General features: G+C 40.7%; 1 protein-coding gene across 8 annotated transcripts in view; it reads left to right on the top strand.

Moving 5' to 3' along the window:
- The window catches only part of fhit (fragile histidine triad diadenosine triphosphatase), a 210,850-nt gene that overhangs the window by 124,641 nt on the left and 59,826 nt on the right, over nt 1-26,383 (top strand). For 7 of the 8 annotated variants that reach the window (XM_054784104.1, XM_054784099.1, XM_054784103.1 and 4 more), the window contains 2 exons: nt 18,565-18,710; nt 25,046-25,075. In XM_054784104.1, the coding sequence (XP_054640079.1) occupies nt 18,565-18,710; nt 25,046-25,075 (176 nt within the window). The remainder of the gene's footprint in view (nt 1-18,564; nt 18,711-25,045; nt 25,076-26,383) is intronic. The other variant, XM_054784105.1, reaches the window with a different exon arrangement.

The raw sequence follows: 26,383 nt of genomic DNA, 5'->3' as shown, positions 1-26,383 counted from the left end.
CTATAATCACTGTTAACATCTTTGTCTCGTCCATTCTCTCATGTTTGTTTCCTCTGCTGCTGCAGCTGATGAGAGCTGCTCCTTCGCCAACGTCACTTCCGGAAACGCCCCTTTTCTGCGGCGGTCAGTGACATTTCTCCCTCTACGTACTATAAACATATTTTTATGAATTTAAAGTTCACATTAAAAAAATGAACAACGTAGAACATAATTACAAGCAATATTCAACATATTTAAGCAAAGCTGATAAATGATGTCAGTGACCATTTAAAGAAATATTATTAAATAATTTGTAAAATTTGGCTTTATGGCCTGTGGACAGCACTTGGCCCATGCCTGGCCCTATTCATTAACACTGAGTGCATAAAATGAATAAATAAATAACATTTGCATTGGGTCTGTGCTGGTTAAAGCCTGACATTCTATCCAGTTGATTGCAGTGACAGTAAAAATTGCAGAAATTACAAATTTGACTTATGAAATTTATTTTTGCTTGAGTAGCAACTCATTTGCGCCAGTGTAAGTTTATCATGTCATATCAAAGGAAGAAAAGTCCATCCATCCATCCATTTTCTTTGGGCGAGAGGCGGGGTACACCCTGGACTGGTTGCCAGCCAATCGCAGGGCACATATAGACAAACAACCATTCACACTCACATTCATACCTATGGACAATTTAGAGTCACCAATTAAGCTAACATGCATGTTTTTGGAATGTGGGAGGAAACCGGAGTACCCTGAGAAAACCCACGCGTGCACGGGGAGAACATGCAAACTCCACACAGAGATGCCCAAGCGGAAATTCAAACACAGGTCTTCCCGATCTCCTGACTGTGTGGCCAACATGCTAACCACTCCCCACCGTGCGGCCGAGGAAGAAAAACAAAAAAACACAGGTTGATGGCCAATGTGAATAAATATCATTCTAGATTTAGATTATATTCCTTCATACTTCAAGTGGACTTTTTGGTCTCAGGCTCTCTGACTTCTCTGTGATCCAGAACAATAGCAATTCCTCATCCTGCCAGTCCTTGAACACAGACAAAGACAAGGCAGACTAATAAACTAAAGTAGGATGAAGGCATATGAGTTGAGGGCTGTGATGTCCTTATCTCAAAGCTCAGCACTCTTCTTGGAGGCATTTACCACAAATATTGATTTCTTCTCTTTTTCCTCTCCCCATCTTGGCTCTTGTGTTAAATCAGATCCAGAGGTCTGTTCAAAATTGATATAATTGATTGACTGATACCGAGGTGCCATTACCTATGTACATCATTTTTTTTAGATCCAATGTTAGATCTGTTGAGCTCAATAGATTTGACCAAATTGATGTACACTTGTAGGTAAATAGGAAAGGAAAAACTGACTGAGATTTTAGCAGGCTTACTGTGACTGTTTTTTTCGGGTTATCTCCTTGCTCAGAGTGGAGAGCAAAATCTTCTTCAGCTTTGTGGCCAAGAGGCTCTCCAATTTCCTGTTGACCAATAAGTACATTGATACATCTGTGCAAAAGGGAGGAATGCTCGGAGGCCCCGGTCGCCTGGAACACACGAGGGTGGCAACCCAGCTCATCAGTGAGGCGAAAGAGGGCAGAGGTGACATGGCTTTGCTGTGGCTGGATCTCGCCAATGCTTATGGCTCAATTCCCCATAAGCTGGTGAAGGTCACACTGGAAAAACACCATGTAACCCAGAAGGTGAAAGACGTCATCCCGGTCTATTACAGTAAATTCAGCTTGAGAGTCTCATTTGGTCTCATCTGACTGGCACCAGCTGGTAGTGAGTATAATCACTGGTTGTACCATATCAGTGACCCTCTTTGCATTGGCAATGAACATGTTGGTCAAGGGAACAAAAACAAAATGCGGAGGACCCACTCAGCAAGTCTGGAGTAAGGCAACCACCCATCAGAGCCTTCATGGACGACCTCATAGTGACAAAATCTGTACCAGGAGCCAGGTGGATTCTCGAGGGGTTGGCGAGGATCATAGCATGGGCTCGCATGAGCTTTACGCCTACAAAGTCCAGGCCCTTGGTTCTAAAAAAGGGAAAGGTCACAGACAGATTCCGCTTTAGGCTAGGAGAAGAGCGAGAAGGTCTTGGGAAGGTCTTCAACTGCATCCTGAATGGATCCCTGATACGTCATTATCCGTAATCGTGATGAAGGAAAACTCTCATTGGGTAACTACTTATATATTAATTCTTCAACCTCTGTGATTGGCCAGTCACACACAGCGACCGCCCCTGCCTAGACAGACTCCTACAGCCAGAGAGAGGAGCAATACCTGTTACTCTTTCACACACAAACACAATTCAGACAGTGACTCTAATCGCTTGGCTCAACTCCGGCGCACATTGTCTCTTTTGCTGTATTTTGGTTTGTACAGTATAATATTTAAAGTTAGTTGGTTGACTTGTTTCGTTACGTACGCGGTGCATTTGACAAGACAGACTTGAAAACGTCTTGTGTCGCGTTGGTCACTGCCTCCACTCCGGACGGGTTTTTTTAGGTTTTCCTCAGCTCAGCTCGTATCTAAAGTTACTTGGTAAACTTGTTTCGTTGTGTATGTGGTGCATTTGACAAGACAGTGCTGTAAACGGCTCGTGTTGCATCGGTCACTGCCGGTGGTTTTTGTTTTTTTTTCGTCCGCTTGCTTCTAATTTGGCTGGTGATATAAAGACAGTGGGAAAACTTTACTCGTCGCAGTGGTTTTGAGAACACTACAGTGAACAAGGCTGACAGTTTAGTTCCCTGTTTGCCATCACTGGATGTTTGCATCAACTTCACACAAATCATTAAAAAATAATTAAGTGATAATTAAGTCTTACAGATCACATAGACAGTACACATATAGCTGAATAATAAACAATAAATAAAGCAACGGCCACACGGTGGCCTAGTGGTTAGCATGTTGGCCACACAGTCAGGAGATCTGAAAGATCTGGGTTTGACTCTCCAGTGGGCATCTTTGTGTGGAGTTTGCATATTCTCCCTGTGCTCCCTCCACATTCCAAAAACATGCATGTTAATTGGCGACATCTAAATTGTCCATAGGCATGAATCTGAGTGTGAATGATTGTTTGTCTATCAACCACTCCATGGTGTACCTCGCCGCCCGCCCAAAGTCACCTGGGATAGGCTCCAGCATACCTAGTGAGGAGAAGTTGTATAGAAAACGGATGGATAGGAAATATAGCAACTTCTGATAAAATAATGTAACGATTTAAGCCCCGTCCATTTCCAGTTAAACCACGGCCACTCTGAGTACAGATACAGATACAGATCATTTAGATGGGTGAACAGATACAGATACTGATAGTGGTGTACTCACTCATTCCTAGTAGATAACACCTTCTAACGGTACATTGTACAACCAGCAGCTATATCGTCTGCATGACCTGCAGCTTCATGCAGACTTTTATTTTTGCAGTCGATGTATATTTGTCAAAAATTACAGATGCTCGTGTCAGTTTTATGGGGCAAATATGGAGTAGGGCATGCATAATTTCAAGCACAGCATCTACTTCTAATATGATTATTTATCTTCCTCTGTGTTTCACACAAGGCTATATTTCAATCATAAATAATGTACCCAGCCAAGTCCCTGAATAATTTGCCCTCTAATACAGAATATTGTGTATTTTAGGAAGCATAGCAGCACATTGTCATGCCCTTCAGTTCAGGTTAAGGCTCTCACCATATCTTAGATCAAATTGTCTGGGAGATAAGCTGCTTTTCCTCCTCCACTTGCCACACTGTGTCAGTTAAGCCTGATTGATCATATTCATCATGTTTGGTATCATGTACACGGTGTCCCTAATGTGTGGCCATATAATAATGTTCATACATTATACCAAAAAGTTTATTTTCATTCATAATTACTGAATTGATAATACATACATAATGCACTAAATAATGAAAATGTAAAAAAAATAAATAAAATAGGTGCACCACATACATTTCATTTAAAAACTCTACTTCTGCAAATGTTGGTTATTTCCAATAAAATACAGCTTTAAAAAAAGTATACGTATTATAACTTGTAACAATAGTATGATATACAGTATGCCTGTGTGTCCAGACTTGAGGACACTCGGTAGTTTCTGCTTGTGGTTTTTGAGAAAAAGGAAGCTTGCTGCTGTTAACTTGGTGAAGTTGTGATGGGATTTGAATTTAAGCTTCTCTCAAATGAAGGTGTCTCAGCACAAGAAGCATTCCGTTTGTTTTGCTACTGTTCTGCCCTTGATATTCTCACATTGTGGCTCTTTTTAGATAATTGCTGCCAGTCAGATTGTAAAGAGCGTCCAATCTTCTCAAACAATAACTCTCTGATTTAGAAGGCTTGAGTCCTGTTCAGAGGCACAATGCCTGTCAAATCTCAAAAGGCCGCAGTGTAATGAAATTCTGATTCAACCTCTTTTTTTCTTTGTGACGGCAGGCATGATGTGTGTTTTAAGCTGCAAGCGTTTGAGTGAGATGACACTTTTGAGCTTCAGGCACACTCCCAATGAGTGTCGGTCTTTGTTCCTCTGAAAAGAACATGACGGGGAACACTTATTCTCCTGGCACTCTCTCCATCATGCCTGTCAGCATTGAGTGCTACGTGATAGCTGACTTTGGACAAACCAAAGTTCTTGAATGGGCAGAGGCAGCACTGACATTGCCATGTGTCATACAGTCATTTCAGTTCACTTTTTCAGAATCAGAATCATCACTCTACTTGACTGAATGATTTGTTGATTTACCCAAACATCCAATTACAACTCTTATCCACATGCACACATCGGGTTGCAAAGAAGCACAAAGAAGACAAAGATCATGTTTGTCAACCATCTTTTAGCCGATGATGTTGCATCTGGTCCTCCATCTTGATTGACAAACAAACCAAAATCCTGCTGCTGAATTCAATAGTAGTCTCCGTGGCTGTCCAGGATTTACAGCCAAAGCAGAGTGTTGACCAGACAAAGGTTTTCATTGCTGGATCTTGATGTTGGAGGTCTTTCTATCATTGAAGATAGTCTTGAGCATTGCATAGGCATCTTTGGCTAGATTGAGTCTCCATGATTTTCCCGAATGTCTTTTACATACCGTGTGTCTGAGGTGATCAATGCTTTGAGACATTTGATTTGAGAGAATTAGGCTGTTACCATGACGAAGGTTGCATGATGGTGGAGCACAACCCAGCAACCTCCCAGGACCAGGGCCCTGGGTTTTTAAATGTTAAGCCAGATCTTGCTCGGAATTTCTTTGCTGCCTGCTTATCAACTGAAGATTTGTTTTCCATTTTCTAGCTTCAGTTTCAGCAGGTACACACAGTTTGGACAGCCTATCCATCACAAAAAGTAGAATGATGGAAAGCAGGGTTGCTGTCCTCCAACTGGATTCTGGCTTCAGTTTCTCGCAGCAGATGTTGCAGGATTAATCGACGCACCATGCTGACACAGACCTGTTCACTTTGTAACCAAAATGGAGGGTATCCAAAAGTAGGTCTATGAAAGGATCTCTCCATCCATCTATCCGCTCCATCCACAAAGATGGAGGAAATACAAGTAATTCAATCCTGTGATCCTAAATGAACAACTTCATTGAAGATTCATTTCATTTCGTTTCATTGAAGAAATAATTTTAAAATAGCCTGGATAAATATTCCGACCTGAAATTAAACCTAGTTGGCAGAATAAATTTGATAAGATGATGTGGCTTTCTAAATTTATTTTTTGATATCTTAGTGTATACCACTGACACCCCCAAAGTCATATTCCCATCAGTTAAATTTGTTTATCTTTATCAGAAAAAAACAGAGAATAAATAGGAATCATTTGTTGCTATAAAAAAGATGGAGGTTTAAATCTCCTTAACATGGAACTCTTTATCAGATTGTAGCTCAGATTGATGTCGACTGACTTATTAAAAACACCAATGAAGATCCGTAGATAGTTACAACTATCAATTACAACCACTTAGTTTACGGACTGCTCTCGTTTCTAAAAAATGTGGGAAAAAAAACAAAGAGACTTTTGGGACAAGCAATAGGGACTCCTTTTCACATACACATTCGGAATAATCTATCATTTGAAATACAACATTATTTTGGAGGACTTGGAAGGATAGTGACATTACACTGTTATCTGATGTTAAAAAGTATCTTAGTGATGCATTCAACCTAAAGCATATAGAAATATTTAAGTATGTCAGCTAAGAAACCGTATTAACGAAAACTGATATTGTAAATGTGGTTCCTTCAGGTATGAAGGCACTTCCGATTCAAAGTAAAAGAATAATATTGATAAGTATCATAATTCCTGGTATTAAAATTTAAAGATTTGTACATCTATTGCAGGGGTCACCAAGGTTTTTCCTTGTGAGAGCTACTTTTACAAAATGAAAATGGCCAAGAGCTACTCATTTTTGTAACATTTATTTTCAGAGCTTATTTTAAACCCAAACAAAGCGAATATGCTTGTTTTACCAGAACATTAACAAAATGCTGGTGTCCACAACTCACATTTTGTATTTCAGAATGCATTTCTTTCTACTGTTCTTTCATTATTAACTGAAAACCTGAATGAAAAGCAGGCTTGCGGGCACCTCATGTGGTCGTGGGGGGCTCCCTGGTGCCCGCGGGCACCACGTTGGTGACCCCTGATCTATAGGCTGCACCGGTCTACAAGCCACAGTGTTTATGTCGTAACATGGCATATTTAGTACACAGAGGGATGTTACACAGAGATTTTTTTTCAACTTTTGATTAAATGAATGCTTTTTTTCTAGTGTCGAACAGGGCGTGTAATACAGCTGGTTAAACAGTAGCCTACGAAAAAAGTCATTCATTCCCTGTCCTCCTGCGAAATAAAACCACTCAAGTCATTCTCTTCAAGTGTTGGAACCGAGCAGTCCTACAATTCCCTCAGCACACACGTCGCCGGTCTCTGTCCTATCTTTGTCGCTCCCAGCATCACCCCCGCCCTGAGGCAAATCAGCCCCCGAGCCCGTCCTCCCCAGCACACAGCTGTCCAGCCCCCCTCACCCGCCTGCGATAGTGGACCTCCCGACACTTACTCTGATGTCTTATTGTATGTGCTATGCTATGATTTGAAATACACTACTTTTTTCGATTTACCGGACATGTTAGCTGTATTTGCAGGAGATCGATCTTGCTGAATTTTACTCAGTATCAGATTGGAAAAGAAATCAGTGGTATTGCACATCACTAAAGATGAGCGTGCGCGCACAAAGCACAAAATGACTGCTCCGAAGCACATGAGATGTCGCGAGACCTGAACGTGACCACGAATTTGCCACATCACTGTATAAGCCGCAGAGTTTAAAGTGTGAGAAAAAAGTAGCAGCTTTTACACAAATTACATGAAGTCCGTATCATGTGTTTTTCACCCATTCATGCATCCATTTTTTATACGGCTTGTCCTCACTGTGACGAGTAGGCTGGCGCCTACACCGGCAGATTTTTTATCACTGTTAACAATAAGGAGGATTTATTAAATAAGACACACAGTAGTTTGAAAAAGTGTTTGCCCCCTCCCAAATGTCTTATTTTTTGCATGCTTGTCACACTTAAATGTTTCAGATCATCAAACAAATTGAAATATTAGTCAATAACAATGCAACTGAACACAAAATGTATTTTTTTAATTTAAAAAATGAACTTGTTTTATTATTAAGGCAGAAAAAAAATCCAAACCGACATGGCCGTGTGTGAAAAAGCGATTGCTCCCTAAACCTAATAACTGGTTGGGCCACCCTGAGCAGCAACAACTGCAATCAAGCGTTAGTGATAACTTGCAATGAGTCTCTTACAGCGCTGTGGAGGAATTTTGGCCCACTCATCTTTGCAGAATTGTTGTAATTCAGCCAGATTGCAGGGTTTTCCATCATGAACCGCCTTTTTAAGGTCATGCCACAGCATCGCAAAAGGATTCAGGTCAGGACTTTGACTAGGACACTCCCAAGTCTTCATTTTGTTTTCCTTAAGCCATTTAGAGGAGGACTTGCTGGTGTCCTGCTGCAGAACCCAAGTTGGTTTCAGCTTCATGAACAGATGGCTGGACATCCTCATTCAGGATTTTTTGGTAGACAGCAGAATTCATGGTTCCCTTATCACAGGAAGGTAAAGATTTTGGCCAAAGAAAACAGATGGTTTGAAAGAGGAGTAAAGGAAGCTATTTTTGTCAAACAACAGAACCCATCATTGAATCGGAATGGTGGTTTGAGGTTTAATTTGGACCCTGTGTTCAGCAGGTTACTGAGACCAAAACCCACAGCTCTTAGTCATGCAAATGAGGTGGAGCCCGGGCCGAGCCAGAACAATAGATGCTAACGAGCCAGTATAAGAGTCGTTCATACCCAACTACAGGGAGCTACACTTCCCTTTGATCGGAGGTGCTAATGGAAGGAGAGGATTAGACCACAACTCCTCCCAGTCTTAGTGTAAGGAACCAATAGGAGGAGGGCATTGGCACACCAATTCCGCCCACTCTTACTGTATTTAAGGCCTAGGATACCAGCACTTGTTAGTTCACTGACAAGCTCTTCGGATGAGGAGCGAAACGTCCGACACCTTCTTCACAGAAGTACAGATGACGTCTCAAGAAGCCTTTCCCTCGCAGGGCCATGTAAGTTTGGAGTTTTTTATAAATTTGGAGTTTTTTATAAACAGCATTTTGTGTTCAATTGTGTTGTTATTGACTAATATTTACATATGTTTGATGATCTGAAACATTCAAGTGTGACAAACATGCAAAAAAAAAAAGAAATCAGGGAGGGGGCAAACACTTTTTCGCACCACTCTATATATTTTACTTTGGCTTATTTTATATATTGGAGTTCAAACTAAAACTATTAACATTGACTTTTTAAAAACATTTATAATTAGTCAAGGGCGGCACGGTGGCCTAGTGGTTAGCATGTTGGCCACACACTGGGTTCGAATCTCCGTTGGGCATCTCTGTGTAGAGTTTGCATGTTCTGCCCATGCGTGCCTGGGTTTTCTCCGGGTACTCCGGTTTCCTGCCACATTGTTAATTGGTTAGGTTAATTGGAGACTCTAAATTGTCCATAGGTATGAAGGTGAGTGTGAATGATTGTTTGTCTATATGGGCGCTGCAGGGTCAGTCTGGGGTTTACTCGCCTCTCACCCGAAGTCAGCTGGGCTGGGCCCCCGCATACCCTCGACCCTAGTGAGGATAAGCGGCATAGAAAATGAATGGATGAATATAATTAGTCAAAAGAAAAGACACTTCACCCACCTTACGTCCAGTGCTGAATGAATGTGTGGTGGTGGTCGGAGAGGCCGTAGGCACAAATTGGCAGCCATGTTTCCGTCTGCAGATGTAGAATACCACCACCAGTGTGTGACTGAAGAGTGAATGAAGTGCTATGAAGTACCTTGAAAAGTGTTGTATAAAATCTAATCCATTATTGTTATTCAAATTAGTCAATTAAAATATGCATCACATCCTCGCCTAATGGCCCTTGCCTTTACATGGAGGCGGCTTCTTGAGCGTGCAATCCCTGCGGTAAGCTAACCATGAATACATCAAAAAAATAAACAGTTCATCAATATTGGCCACAAATGAGAGCCTACGTTCCTGCGTGAAGAGCAAAGTCATATCTTACTGCCCTGACGTGGGGAAGATCAGGGAGGATGCTGTACCAGGGAGGGTGCTGTCACTTGGAGGGGCAGGACACACAGACAACAATGACTTAAAGCTGTAGCCATGTGAAAATATACAACAAACACATCGAATAAAAAACTTGCTCTGTGTTACGTCAAATTATATCACCATTACGTCACCTGGTAAATTGTGAAAAAAAAACTTTCCTGAAAAAGCCTCACCATCATAATTTTTTGATAAATATCATTTCTCCATGACTGTTCATGTGTACGCACAGAAAAACTAAAGAAATGGTGGGGCACTTGTAAAAATGTCAACTGTTTTTTTCCAAAACCTTTGACTCAAAACCCATTCATTTACTTAAAACAAGTGCAAATCCAGCATTTATCCAAAAAAAAGTAAATCAATTGCTCTAATTATTTACATTTTTTACATAAATGTTACAATTCAGTAAACAGTGCCCCACTGCCATGAAATATGTTAATATGATATTTTTTTTTGTCATAAACTGTAAAAGAACAAGTGATACTTTAATATGTAAATTAGTTAGAAAATAACAACTTAAATTTTTGCTTGCTATGTCACACTTTTTGGTACCCCTTTCAGGAGAATGACCCATATGTGTTCCCTTTTTCTTTTGAAGAAAATGTCTATTTTTGACAAAAAAAAAAAAAAAAAAAAAAAAAAAAAAATATATATATATATATATATATATATATATATATATATATATATATATATATATATATATATATATATATATATATATATATATATATAATCAATTCATTTTATTTTACGATACATTTGGACAGTTTGGACACCACTGACCTGAGTATTTTTTGAAAATGTCTTATTATTTATGTGATGAGAGGAAATGATCCACTGTGTGGGTTTGCTTAGTCATTGAAGTTTCCCTTGAAAAAACATGCTTTGAAAGAAACACCTAAGGTTCTTTGTCTTCCATAGTTGCTGTGCACTTACTGGAGATCACAGGCGTATGATTGTGATGAATGCTTTTGCTCTTTTTTTTTTTTGCGTGAGGTATGTGTAGTGCTTGTGTCGGTGGTGCTGCTTGGTTTTCCAGGCCATGCTGGGCAATGGAGGCCATTCTAGGGCAGCTGCAATCAGGCAGAAAGAGCCAATTGTTGCAACGGCAGTGATGGATCTCTTTGTTTTGACCATGGAGGGTTTTGAACTGACAAGACAAAGGGCATTTTTATTCATTTGAGATTCTGCTGCCTTCATCATTGCCTGTTATTTTGTGAGTGTGTAACACATGTACACGTAGTGCACTCTCTTATATTAGTGAAGTGAACAAAAGTTGAGATTGTTACTTGGGTTTGAAAGCAGTGGCTGAAGAGGATTTGGGAGCATTTAGCACAAGGTAGATCGACAATCGTATTTGTATATCATTAGAGAAAACTTGTTTATTGCTTTATAATTTTTAGATCGTACAGTTTAGTATGTGTTGCGAGCATTATATCCCGCCCTCTTCCTGCTCCGAGCATGTAAGCTGCACCCCAGGTGCACACATATGCTCAGGAGCCTTTGCTAAGCGCTGGCAGTGTCATTTTGAGCCGGTTGTAAACAGTCCCTTTCTTGAAAAGACATTAAAGTGCAGTTTGAATTAACACGGCGTTTCATGATCATTGTAGAAACAATACCACATATTCAAAAATGATTTGAACAACAAGTGTGTGTAAAGGATCTGAGGAGATGAATCAGAGTATTTGCACGTACTGTAGACGTGGATGAGAGGTGAATCAATTGCAACACTCAATAGGTAAGTTTCCTAATAATAGGAGGACCATTTTGTCTGTAAACCACCCCGCTGTCTGGGTCAAGAGATGGAATTGGACATGAAACGGCTCTCAGTACCATCACACTGTATATGGTAGATTTAATTCCCACAACAGTGCAACATTGTCTCTTTACGGTGCACTCTTCTCCAGCAGAACAGTACAGTGTTCCGTCGTTTATTGTGGGGTATAGGTTCCCAAAATAGCCCGCAATAAGTGAAATCTGTGAAGTAGTTAACTTTGTTTACAATTATTATATGTTTTAAGGCTGTAAAACCCCTCACAATACACTTTATACACTTTTCTCAGACAGACATTAACATTTTCTCACATTTCTCTCTTGTTTAAACACTCAAGTTCAAATTGCGTTTGAATTTTAATGATGACTCTACTAGGCTGGACACAAGAAATTATTAAGTGACTCACTCCTCTGACTGTGCCTTTCCCTCGCACCGCTCGGCTGTCGTGTTTTTGTATCCTTGTTAAAACCTATTGCTCCTGCCGTCGTCCGAAGATTAATTTAGCCGGTTAGCTTCTTCTTCTTCTTCTATTGTTTATTGGCAGTTAGCAAGCAGCTCACTCAGTTAGCCAGTTTGCTAGCAACTATTGACCACAAGAGGAAACGGCACGAAGGAGGTTGATTGACAGTGGTCTACAGCCAATCACGACACAGAAAATATTAGACCGGTTCTCCCTTAGCCAATAAGGACTGTCACAGAATGTCCCAACTAACGAGTGTTTTTTTTTAGATGTGAGACGTCTCTCAACTGGTGTTTTTTTAACTGCAAGCTGTTCAAGGCATGTGCAGAACGCGTCTACATCCGGTCGAGCCATTTTTCAGTCGTCACATATTAGGCATGTGTAATCTACGCTATCTGTCGATATATGCAGTATGGTTATTGATCATTTAACTTCATACATTTAAAAAATAATAACTACCACAGCATGTGAAGTCGCAGTAGCGCTGTTGTAAAAATTTACTAAAGGAGGAAGTGATGTTGGTTTTGCGCATGCGCAGAACCGATTGCGTTTCCAGTACATACTGCGTAGTGACAGTGTCCATGGCTGAAGAACTAGCAGTGCTAGTACGTACATTATAGCGATCCAATTTATCTTATTTATTATGTATTTTGTAAGGCTATGACAGGAGTTTGTGTATTGAACAAATATTAGCACTCAGTAAGGTCGTCAAATCTTACCTTTATGCATTCTCACATAGTATCCGCATTTGGGGTTTGAGGTGAAAGAAAGAGGGTAAAAATACAGTATAGCTAGTCTATCTGTACAGCGCGGGACAAAATTAAATGGCGCGGTCCAGGACCGTCAAACAAAATAGGACAAAGAGCAGCTTGCAATAAACATAAAAAAACTAGTGGCTTCTGAAGGTATATCATTTTTTGAATAAAATAATGGCCCATTTTTCCAAAATTGATATCCCTTTACATAAAATTTGATGTAGCTATTGTACCACAAAGAGATTAACATTCCTACTTACTATAGATGAAAACATATTTCTATCTGTGATTAAGTGCAATTAATTATCAGTTAACTATGGACAAAATGTGATTAATTGCGATTAAATATTTAACTCTATTGATAGCCCTGGTGTTAAGCTTTTTATTTCTTTGGTTTAGTGTATCTTGCTTTGGTTGGAGAATATGCATATAGTTCACATTTCCATCTAGTTTGCATGGGCGTTATGAAGTCTACTTCATCATTTATTGTGTGAACAGCCCACTGGCTCAAACACTATTACATTTGTGTGAAAATGGTCTGTGAGATGAGCTTGACAAGGGTCAGGGAAATATGTTATTTTCAGGCTAATGTGAAGTCATTGTCATAGTTGAAAAATGACACCAGGGCATTGGGAAATGTAATGGATTGGGGGTGTGTAGGGATTGTAACAGATGTTTTCCCTCAAAGAAATGATTACATTTGCAATGTAAAACCAATCTTGAATGCCTTGTTCTTATTACATGCACTGTAACCCTGAAAATGAATCACAAAAACAGTCAAATAACTGTTGTAACAGATAATAATGTGATTTTATCAAATGCCTCTCTCACAAAGGAGATGTTCTGACTCTTCATTGTCATTGTGAAGGCCCAACCAGATCGTCCCTGGAAAAGTCATATGAAAATCTCTCCTTCTGCAAACGCTGAAATGGTGGAGACAGAATCAACCATATTGATGTTTTGAAGGGAGTCAAGTGTATTAGCACGCAAGAAAAGAAATGCCTAGCACTATGTGTACTGTGTTTATGAGGATGACACAGTAAACAGCATATGCATGGTGGGATTTGAGACTGCATCTACTGTGGTTCTGTAGAAACTAGGGGTGTAATTGTACATGGATCCCCAATATGATTTTTTGCTACAAAGGCGTACCAATTTCCCACGCGGCACACATCGAGAAAAACCAGCTGCGCACAAGATTGTTTTAAATTGGCCCCTAGCATATTGTAAAATTAAAATAAATTAATTATTAATGAGATAATGTATATTATGAAACATTACACTCATTTACTTTGTCACATGTAACACAAAGCTAAGATTTGGACGTTTTGCATATATTGAACTACACTGGATTGCTTTTAGCACCGTTAATGTACAAAATGTATCAAAGTGGCATTCATCCTTTAATTTTGATGTATGCTATATCTATGTACACCAATCCCTCATTTATGGAGGCTAACTAATTCTGCCCAAGCCATTTTTCAAAAGACAACCCCTTCAGTACCGGCCATTTTAGGCAATTTTGGCAATCTTTCAAGGCACACACAATATTGTGTTCTATGGCTTTATCAACATAGAACCTACCAAAAGAAAGTTTAGACTCCCATCTTTCATCAGAAAAAAAACTTTGTTCCTGCCTTTTTCAGTTCTTTAGTAAGCAGCAGTAGAAGATAGATACGTTTCAGGAAAATGTCAGTTGCCAACTAGAAAAGGGAGAAAACAAGCTTTTTGTGAAAAGATGCATTTTAAGCATAACTTCGGTTTGGTTTGGTTTAATTTTATTTGAACATGCATGCAGGTTACAATGGAATACATCTCAAGAATCATTTCACAGTTGCACATGTCCAAAAGGAGGAGGAAGAAGCAAAGCTTATTTAATCCTACCCCCATCTGTTCCACATCTCAGGGACGGATCTAGCTTTTTTGAAAAGGGGCGGTGTGGCCAAGGCCGTAGGCCCGCTGTAAATGTGAATGGAGTGGGGGGTCTGGTGGCCCTCCCCCAGAATTTTTTTTTTAATTAGACCTCATTTCCTGCAATCTGGTGATATCTGAGGCCAATTTTATGTCCTTAATTTCAAGAGTTTGTTGTTATTTTTATCCTTGGAATATATCGTTTAAGCCAAAACATTCTATTTATAAAATTACCGGTACTAGGAGAAACCCATTTTAGCTCAATTTCCTGAAATATTTTCCAATTTGAAGCAGCTGTAAATTCTGTGTATTTGAGTCTAATTTTATGTCACTGGGGATCGCATTTCTGGTTAATTTTCATTGAGAATAGACAACAGTTTTCCTTATAGTCATGATGCCAGAACCTTTATTTTGAATAGCCATGTACAGCACACGTTCAATGTCCAATGTAAATTATAAGCCTGACAGTGAGTTCAGGAATAGCATGCGTCTCGGTTGCATTCTGGCATATGCGTCCACCACGCGCCCATAATTCAGATGCATGTCAGATGCATGTCCCTATGGACATACATCAGAATCAGGCAAAAAAAATCGTGGGTGCCTCAAAACGGGGGGGTGTACCCCCCCTACACCCCACTCTAAATCCGCGCCTGCATCTTGTGCAGTACATATTATTCACTTCCTGCATTCCATATAATAATTTTCCATGTAATAATCAGTGTAATAATAAATAAATAATAAATAATAAATAATTTTTAAAAAGCATAACAGAACATTAAGTATAATGATCAAGACTCTTCTGCCTTATATTTAGCAAACATCAACTGCTTGTATTGTTTTTTTAATTTGCTCAGTGGTATCATCCGCAAATAGTACCAACTTTAAGTCCTTTGTCACTTTACAAATGGCGTTGATATACAAATTGAACAGTTTTGGTCCCAATATTGACCCCGGGGTACACCACACATGATATTTAAACTCCCAGATGTGTATTCTCCTAGCTTTACAAATTGCTTCCTATTTGCTAGGTAACTTTTAACCCAATTTAAAACTAATCCTCTGATTCTGTACCTTTCTAATTTTGTTGTTAAAATATTGTGATTAATTGTATCGAAGGCTTTTGTAAGATCCATAAATGCTGCAACTGCACACTTTCTGTGGTCTATAGCATTAGTAGTTTCCTCTGTGATTTCAATCAGTGCCATCCATACAAGTTGAAATGTTAGCTCTGTATTTGTATTGACAACCTGCTAGTAATTCATTCATGTTATTAATAAATTTGTCCAACCTGTTATTAAATAGCTTCTCCATAATATTCGAAAATTGGGGTAATAAGGAAACTGGTCGGTAATTTGTAAATTTATGTTTATCTCCATTTTTAAAAATGGGAACCACTTCATCCATTTTCATTTTGTTAGGAAATTTTCCAGCCTGAAATGATAAGTAACCAATATATGTTAACGGTTATGTGTAACGGTTCTACAATCTCATTGATAACCCTTTTAATTGTTTCCATTTCGATTCCATTACAATCAGTTAATGTTTTTGCTTTCAAATTTTTGACAATGTCAGTGATTTCCTTTTTAGTTACAACAGTGAGAAACATGGAATTGAGATTCCTATCTATGGTTTCATTCCATTTGTCCATTGCCCAGAGTTTTGGAATTTTGGAGTTTTGGTCCAATATTTACTCAATAATTGTTACATTTCCACTACCTCACCAGTCCTTGTTAGTCACTTTGACACAAATATTTTTGGCTTTTGTGACAGCTGAAATATCTAAACAACATCTAAACCACAAAATGAACAACACAAAAAGGGTGGGGCTTTTTTAACATCACAATAATTTATTTACAAACATAACACCATGAACTATTTACAATTTTTACATTTGGAACTGAACTAGGTGAGAAGTTCTGGGCGTCCGGTGCCTCAGAAAGGGGAAGCACTGTTTACAGTGGGGACACGGGGCTTGCTCGACTGAGGATATCGGACGGTGGACGGAATACTTGGAGGCCCTTCTCAAGCCAACTGACATACCTTCCATAGAGGAAGCAGAGTCCGGAGTCTGAGGACACAAACGCGGACAGTTCCATCACCGTGGCTGAGATACCTGGGGTAGTCAAAACGCTCTCCAGTGGCAAAGCTGCGGGAGTGGACGAGTTTCGCCCTGAATTCCTCAAGGCTCTGGATGGGGACTGTCTTGGCTGACACGTCTCTTCAACATTGCGTGGAAGTCGGGAACAGTACCTCTGGATTGGCAGACCAGGGTGGTCGTCCCCCGTTTCAAGAAGGGTGACCGGAGGGTGTGTTCCAACTATAAGGGGATCACACTCCTCAGCCTCCCTGGGAAAGTCTATTCCACGGTGCTGGAAAGAAGAGTACGACCGTAAGTCGAACCTGGTTACAGGAGGTGCAATGTGGTTTTTGTCCTGGTCGCGGAACACTGGACCAGCTCTACACCCTTGTGAGAGTACTGGAGGGTACTGAGGAGTTTGCCCAACTGATCTACATGTGCTTCGTGGAGTTGGAAAAGGCATTCGACTGTGTGCCTCCCGATGTCCTGTGGGGGGTGCTCCGGGAGTACGGGATTGTTGGCGCGCTACTACGTGCCATTCTGTCCTTGTACAACCGGAGCAGGAGCCTGGAGCCAGCAGTAAGTCAAGCCTCTTTCTGGTGAACGTTGGCCTCCGCCAAGGCTGCCCTTTGTCATCGATTCTGGTCATAATTTTCATGGACCGAATTTCTAGGCGCAGCCAAGGTGTCGAGGGAGTCCAGTTCAGCGGCCTTAGGATCTCGTCTCTGCTATTTGCAGATGATGTGGTCCTGATGGCTTTGTCGGGCTGTGACCTTTACTGGCGTTTACTGGGGAGACTCAGCACTTCCAAATCCTAGGCCATGGTTCTCAGTCAGAAAAGAGTGGATGGCTCCCTCCGGGTTGGGAATAGGGTCCTGCCCCAGGTGGAGGAGTTCAAGTATCTCGGGGTCTTGTTCACGAGTGAGGGAAGGTTTGAGTGTGAGGTCGATAGGCGGATCGGCGCAGCGCCTGCAGTAATACGATCGCTGTACCAGACCGTCATGGTAGAGAGAGACCGAACGAGATCACGGATACAAGCAGCTGAAATGAGTTTCCACCGTAGGGTAGCTGGTCTCACCCTAAGAGGTAGGGTCAGGAGCTCGGTCATCCGGGAGGAGCTCAGAGTAGAGCCGCTGCTCCTGTACATCGAGAGGAGCCAGCTGAGGTGGCCCGGGCATCTAGTCCTGATGCCTCCCGGACGCCTCCCTGGTGAGCTGTTCCAGGCATGCCCAGCCGGGAGAAGGCCGGGGCAGACCTAGGACACGCTGGAGGGATTATGGGAATGACTTGGTGTCCTCCCAGTGGAGCTGGAGGAGGTGGCCGGGAACCGGGAAGTCTGGGCTTCCCTACTGAGACTGCTGCCCCTGCGACCCGGTTCCAGATAAGCAGAGGAAAATGGATGGATGAAATTATAGGATTCCTTATTTATAAATGGAATATTTTTGTAGTTAGAGCACAGAAAACCTGTGTACAACCTTCTAAATGCAGTTTTTAACATTATTAGAGCCCTCCTCCAGTTTCCTCCCACATCCCAAAGACGTACATACCATGTACGTACGTACAAAGACATACAAGACATACAAAAAAAAGAAATGACAAAACGGGCCGTACTTTACCCACCCCTGCTGTGACTTGTCTATCGGTATGATTGTGAGTGTCAATGTTCTCTGTGTCCAGCAACTGACTGGCAACAAGTCAGGGAGAAACCCTGGTATACCCAGCCTGTAGTCAGCTAGGATAGGCTCCAGCTCACCTGTGACCCTAATGAGGTCAAGTGCTATAGGAAATGAATGTTCTGTGTCTCTTAAGTCTGTATAGTTAGCTCCACCAAAAACAAATGTGCTAATACATTGTAAAGACTTTTCTGTACTGCAAACAGTTTTCCTTAACAGAACTTTTTTCAAAAGATGTGCTGGTTTGCCCCCTGAGACAAGTGGAGCGTTTTCGGGATCTTGGTCCAGATGAAGTTACAGATCTCTTCAACACCACCCAGAGGGTTGCTAACCTGGTTGAGAAACACTTCAATGCCACCTCTCTCACTATTGCCATTCAGGTAAAAAAAAAAACAAAAAAAAACAGCTTTTATCAAATTTCACATGTCATTCTGCACCAAAATTGTTTGATTTATTATTAGTATTTTTGATTATTATTCATTATTATTTATTCATTTTTGCTAGGCTCAGCTACTTTCACATTCGTTAGCTGACTCAAACCATTCCAACATGAAAACATTCACCTCATTTGAATTAATATTTCCCCAAAATTCCCACTTTCCCCATAATTCCACACATACTCGTTAAAGTTAATACAGCTGACTTCACACCTGATCAAAATTTTGGGGGTGACACAAAAAAAATGTAGTAAGAAATTTATTGCAAATAACAAACTGAAATAGGCTGTTCATCAGCTGATCAAAAGTTTAAGACCATAGCTCAACCCCCCCCCCCCCCCCCCCAAAAACAAAAATTAAATATACAAAAAGGACTCAGTAATGAGTATCTGCACCATTCTTGTTAATCACCTAAAAAAAATGAAAAAAAATGGTTTGTGGACGCTTGATGCCAGTGTTTCCAGGAGGCTCGTGGGAATGTTGTTCCAGGTGGTGAAGATGGCTTCACGGAGGGCATCCACTGTCTGGAACTGATGTCCATTTTTGTAAACATCCCTTGCCATCCATCCCCAAATGTTTTAAATTGGATTTAGATCAGGGGAACACACAGGATTGTCCAAAAGAGTGAGGTTATTCCTCTGGAAGAAGTTGTTTGTCAAGCGGCCATTCTGAACTGCAGGGTTGTCCTGTTGAAAAAGCCAGTCATTACCACACAGATGAGGGCCTCCAGTCATGAGGGATGACCCTTGCAACATTTCCACATAGCCATCTGCTGTTTGATGCCCCTGCACAAACGGAAGCTCCATTGTTCCATTGAAGGAAGAAGCACCCCAGATCATGATGGCGCCCCCTTTTCTGTGCCTTGCGGAAAACATCTCAGTTGGTATCTCCTTGTCATGCCTGTAACATTGAAAGCCATCAGGACCGTGAAGGTTCCATTTTTTTCTCATCAGAGAATTTCTTCCACCTTTCAATGTCCCATGTTTGTTGCGCTTGTGCAAATTTCAAATGGGTCATTTTGTGGCGTTGCAGGAGATGAGGCTTTTGAAGACATTTTTTCTTCTTAAAACCCTGCTCTCGGAGATGCCATCTGATGGTTATTGGTTTCTGAACTAACATTCACATGGTCAGGTCCGGTGACATTTTTGGGGTCTACCACTTGACTTTTTTGTTTGGTAACTTTGAGGATCTTTGAAGAAATTTCAAATTACTTTCTTACTGCTTCCAACCTCAGCAGCAATGGCGCCCTGCGAGAGGCCTTGCTCATGCAGCTCAACAACCCGACTGAGTTCAAAGAGAAAGCTGTATTGCCTTTGCCATCAAGAGATCATGACAGTGTGAATACCTGACAGAAAATGACATTGAATACACATTTTTGACAAGATTTTGCGTTTTCAAAGCTATGGTCTTAAACCTTTGATCAGCTGATGAACAGCCTATTTCACTTTAATGCTTGTTTGCTATAAATTGCTTAATTTTTTTTTCTCACTCCCATTTCTTCCTTTTGCACTACTTAGAACTTCCTTAAGATCCAACAGTGCAAAATGTAAATTGTTGCCTTTTTTCAACTGGTTTTTAAAATTTTGATCAGGAGTGCACTTCTACTTGTAGATCAAACATCAAAACATTCAGCTCATTTAAAACATTCATTTATTTTTCATATTCCACAAATTTCCATTTTCCCCCAAATTCCACATTTTCCGTACAGCATTTCAGTTTGTCTTCAGCTATTCAGCATTCACACAATTTCTACACAGATTACAAATGACCTTCTATAGTGTGAATGCTGAGAAGCATCCTGTTGTAATCTTTGTACATTTACAGCTTATTTGTAAATTTTAGCATTTAGTCGGCATTTTTACTTTCCAACATTTCGAATTCCACCGTTTTTAGTCTGCTTAAAAATGAAAATAGACAAATCAAATGGTGCCCTGCACTGGTGAAAAAGCATTTCCAATTGCTGCAACATTCCACTTCTTTTGCAGGGTAGCATGGCTCAGGTGGTAGATTGGTCATGTCCCAGCCCAATGGTTGCTGGCAGTGTTGCCACAGTTCCCTTGAAAAAGTAATCTGATTACTCCTTTAAAAAGAAACTTAGCTTCTGTACTGATAACTTTATTTTAAAAGTAAATAAGTGACATTACAAGTTACTTCATTTGTTTCATTTACAGCTTTCGATAACCCCCCCCCCCCAACACCACCACCACCACCACCAATGGAAGGAGGTGGTCAGATCAAAAACTACTGTAATGACACTTGTGACTTACTGATCATGTAAGGATATCCTCGTGGTGGTTACAGACCTCCTTCCTGGGCCACTACTTTATCGTGGTGAAGGAGTTTGCGTGTCCCAATGATCCAAGGACCTAAGTTGTCGGGGGGCTTTTGCACCCCTGGTAGGGTCACCCATGACAAACAGGTCCTAGACAAAGAGCGGCTCAACAGACCCCAATGAAGAAACACAACTTTGGACCAAGATTTCCCTTGCCTGGACACGGGTCACCGGTGGGGCACGCTGGCGAGCATCTGCTGGTGGGGCCTGCACCCATGGGCCGGGCACAGCCCGAAAAGGTAACATGGGTCCCCCCTCCCATGAGCTCACCACTCGTGGGAGGGGCCAAAGGGGTCGGGTGCAGAGTTGAGCTGGGTGGCGGCCAAAGGCCTGATCCTCGGTTACGGAAGCTAGCTCTTGGGACGTGGAATGTCACCTCTCTGGTAGGGAAGGAGCCTGAGCTGGTACACGAGGTTGAGAAATCCTGGCTAGATATAGTCGGACTCACCTCAACGTACAGCAAGGGTTTTGGAACCAGTCCTCTTGAAAAGGGTTGTTTTTTATTCCACTCTGGCGTTGCCAGCAGTGAGAAGCAACGGGCAAGGCGGGCAAATCTCAGGGCCTATACGTTGGAGTTTAACCCGGTGAACGAGAGGGTAGTTTTTATTGTTTGTGCTAATGCGACAAACAGCAGCTCAAAATACCCGCCGTTTTTGGAGTCCTTAGAGGGATTCCTGGGGAGTGCTCTCTCGGGAGATTCCCTTCTTCTGCTGGGAGACTTCAACGCTCACATTGGCAGGGACAGTGAGACCTGGAGAGATGTGATTGGGGGGAACGGCCCCTTTGATCTGAACCCAAGCGGTGTTTTGCTATTAGACTTCAATAATAAGTCGGACCCTTTTCCATTGAGGGTTGGACTCCGCCAGGGCTGCCCTTTGTCACCAATTCTGTTCATTACATTTATGGACTTGGACTTTAGTCTGATGACTTGAAAATACTTGAGTTTTTTTAGACCTGTGTGGTGTCCATCTTCTATGCCGCTTTTCCTCATTAGGGTCGCGGAGGTATGCTGGAGTCTATCCTAGCTGGGTTCGTGCAACAGGCGGGGTACACCCTGGACTGGTCGCCAGTCAAACAACCATTCACACTCACATTCATACCTATGGACAATTTTGAGTCGCCAGTTAACCTCATTTTTGGAATGTGGGAGGAAACCGGAGTACCCGGAGAAAACCCACGCACGCACGGAACATGCAAACCACTAGACCACCGTACTGCCCTCTGTGTGGTGTCTTTTTATTTATTGACATTATTAGTTCATCCGGACATGTTAATACATACAAATATAATCCTGTCCTGTCATTTACCTTTCTGTTGATAAAGTACAGTAAAAATGGGCATATTTCACACATTGTTACAAATGGTGATTAATCATGATTAATTAGAAAACTGTGATTCATTAGATTAAACATTTTAATCACTTGACAGCTCTAGTTTTTACACAATGTAAGAACCAAATGTGACCCACAAGTCAGAAGGTTGGCCACCCCTGTCTTTAGGTATACTGTATAATTATTAAAAAGGCCACAAACGGCCAATTTTGTTCCATTTTAAATTACGACCAGTTTCTCATTATTCACCACACTTCCATGTTGACATTTTTGCACCACGAGAGCGACCGCACAGGGTTTGTTGTGATGCATTTTAGATCCCCTGGAATCCCATGTGTAAAAGAACAGAATTAGCCTGCAAGTTTTGAACACTGTGAGCTCTTCTTTTTGAGAAATCCAAAACAATAGTGCCTTCAATGTGTTTTCAGGAGAAGATCAAGCAATATGGCAATAATCGTTGGTGATGGCGTCATCGGATTTAAATATTTTCACTCGGGAAAACTAACTAGAAAGTAATAATCAATAAGCATTTTCACCTGTATCAGCTCATCTGTCATAGACTATAATGTGATAGAAGCCAAACACGGAGCTAACTCTGACGCCCACAAGACGCCCAGACAGACCCTCACCTTAGATTGAACGACCTATTCTGCATAACTGGTGATATATATGCTAATATGAAAATAGCAGCTCGCCTGCACTGCGGCCTCTCAGAGAAAATTGTTTCACAGGTTAGGTGAGAGAACACAAAAAAAAAAAAAACCCAAGGCAGCAAAGAGCAATCCTTACCTTGATATCATTTTCTTTGACTGGGGAGGTGATGAGAAGTGATGACAGAAGATTAATCATGACAGCTCGCCTGCTTTAGTCACCACATTAAGTAGAACTTTTTGCAGTAGTGGGGCCACTCCTGGGATGAATAATAGTATACTGTTGGACTCCTACGACGTGTTTCTAAAAAAAAAAAAAGACTTTTTCACTGCATGTAAATGTCTACATAGATGTTGTTGGTATGAAAATAATGAGTGGATTGGTGAATGTGACAGTTTCTTCACACCGGGTAAGCAAAGACCATTTCTTTTTTGTCGAATGAAAGAAACCTGAATTTAGACTTTAGAAATACCCTGTTTCAGTGTAAAAAGTCAAGAAATTATAAAAACAACACGTGATTATCACCTGTAATTGATAAATAAAGCACAGCAACATTATAAAGCTTTTAGTAGAAGATGGACAAGACATTTTTACACACTCTGGAAGAAAAATACAGCGGAACCTCAGTTAGCATACGCCCCAGTTAGCATGTTTTTTGGTTTACGTTAAAAATTGACTCTAAAATTTTGCATTGGCCTGTGTACATTTTCCGGTTAGCGTACAATATGATGCACATCTCGTCGTGTTATTAATACACTGTGTGAGTCCAACTGTGTTCTTAATGTATTTTTATCATACAACGTCCCACACAACCTATTAGCTTGCTAATAAAATAAAACACAGAACCGGGAGTTGGCTCCGTCGCCCGTCAATGATGTCATCAGCGGTTGATGCTGTAGTTCTTTGCTAACTAACACAGTTTTTTGTTTGCTCACAACTGCAAAACAAGCCAAAATGGAGCCAAAGTTGCAAATGCCAGCATTCTGATAAAAAAAAAAAGGTGAGAAACACATTGAACAACTTTGAATTCAAGAAATAACTCCCTTTTATTCATCATTTATATGTATTTGTATGAATTTAGAATTGTTTTCTGCATGTAAAATTATAATTGTAAAACTATAAAAATATATTTTTGGCTTTCTGGAACGGATGAATTGGATTTATCATTTCTTCTGGGGGAAAACTGATTTGGCTAGAGTACGTTTCGGTTAGAGTCGGACCTTCTGGAATGGATTAGTGACACTAACCAAGTTTCCAATGTATATGAAATGAGAAAATAGACTAACATAGCATTATTATCTCTGCTGGAGTTCACCAGTGTGTTTATTTTTATCCTCCACCAAGACCTCCAACTCCATGACTTCAAAGCTCTTGTTTCCTTTACGGCCACTCTGCTCTCCCAAACTCTCCATGGTGACCGCTAGCACACGCACAACCTTCATTTCAACACAGCGCTCCGCACCACTTTTGCGCCAGTTAAGAATTGTACAAGCAATCATAACAGATCGCCTACAACAGACCCATTAATAGTATGTGCACCTTTTTACTTTGCTCATGCAATTTTCCGCTCCTTCTTTGGGATCTTAGTAGATCAAGCTCTGAAACACAAGCACAGCCACACTGTTTGGCAGCTATTTAGGGTGTTTTGTGCTAAATGAATTGTAAAAAGTTAAAAATGAGTCAATGGCAATTTTTATTTGACTTTGTTGGTACATGTACTCCCACAATTACCATTATTTCATTGAAAGTATTTCATTTTCCATCTTATTTATATCAAGTCAACATATTTTTAAGCAAAATTTCTGATGAATAAATAAAATGTACTGACAAAAATCATATTTTTTTCTAATTAGAGAGTAGCAAAGTGCTGCAGCTCATCTGAAATTAAAATCTCTGTAAATTATTCATGTAAATACTTTACAGTTTCCGTCTCTTTTCTAATTACCGCTTTCTGTTCCCACTAGGACGGCCCTGAAGCCGGACAAACTGTGAAGGTGAGAACTTAATAATTCACTACTCGTTAATATGGCATGAGGTTTGCGCAACACTTATACACTATTAAATAATCATTGTATTTCATTTTCACTGCTAAACTCTTGGCATCGCTGAATTATTTAGAGATTTATTCCAGCCCATAAGAAGCCATGGTGACAAGCATGCCCAACATTTGAGATGTTCTTTACTGCTTTGTGCTGTTGTTGTTGTGTAGTTGACTCCAGCATGGAGTCACTGCTCTTCTGGTCAGTGGTCATGTGACATGAATCAGTTTAATTTTACGCTACTGTGGGGGGGGTTCCAGCACAAAAGCCTGTGTGCAGTAAATTACCCTAAAAGAGATAGAAGTAACACATGCCCTTTATTAGTATCGATACGCCCATCACGACAGAAAATGGGCTGCACTTGGACACGCCTGCTGTACAAGGTTTCTTTTTAGTAAAGTTTAAGGATGTAGAAAAGAATATAAGAAATATAATATAAGAAAAATATATTGCACATCATACAAAAAATTTTGGAAGTAGAAATTACTTTAAGTAGTGCAAATGGAGAAACAGAGAATAACTACAACACGTTCAGGTTGTGCAAGTGTTGTACACGCTGATGGCTGTTGGGTTGAAAGACCTGCGGTAGCGCTCCTTTCATTCACAGTCTGCCCCTGAAGGAGCTACTCAGAGACCCACAGTGCCATGCAAGGGGTGAGGTGTTGTCCATGATGGATGTTATATGTCATATATCTGCAGAATATATATCTATACAACATACATTATGTTTGTCTTCACCTGCCTGCATGCCAACAACAACGCTCCTTTGATTAAATAAGTGAGTCCAGCTGTAAGAGGAATGCATATCTGCTTTGATAAACTCACTGACTGGGGTGGCGCACACACAAGACAAATGATTTGGGCTGATGGAAATGGATTTCATCCCCATGTTACAGAAAATATAAGATGATTAGATATCCTGTGGAGGGCCTTATTTGTTTCCTGAACAATCCTCACTGCTATTAATGGGAACTTTATACTGGTAATAAAATGATGAGAGCGTACGGTGGAGAAAAAGAATTTGATCCCCTGCTGATTTTTCCAAAGTTTCCAAAGATATGAACAGTGCATCATTTCAAAGACAGAATGTAAAAAAATCAATTTAAAATACCACTAAATAAAGGTTCTAAATTAATTTGGATTGGATTGTGGGAAATAAGTATTTGATCCGGATGCAAAATGTGACTTCCTAGTTAGTGGAGAAAGACTTGAACTTGTGTGTTGCGTATTTCTTTTACCTTCAGTGTTTGGAGTAATGGCGTT

This window comes from Dunckerocampus dactyliophorus, chromosome 8 (assembly GCF_027744805.1).
Source record: "Dunckerocampus dactyliophorus isolate RoL2022-P2 chromosome 8, RoL_Ddac_1.1, whole genome shotgun sequence".
Classification (NCBI taxonomy): domain Eukaryota; kingdom Metazoa; phylum Chordata; class Actinopteri; order Syngnathiformes; family Syngnathidae; genus Dunckerocampus; species Dunckerocampus dactyliophorus.
The sequence above is the reverse complement of the archived record's forward strand: the minus strand, read 5'-3'. Positions and strand labels throughout refer to the sequence as shown.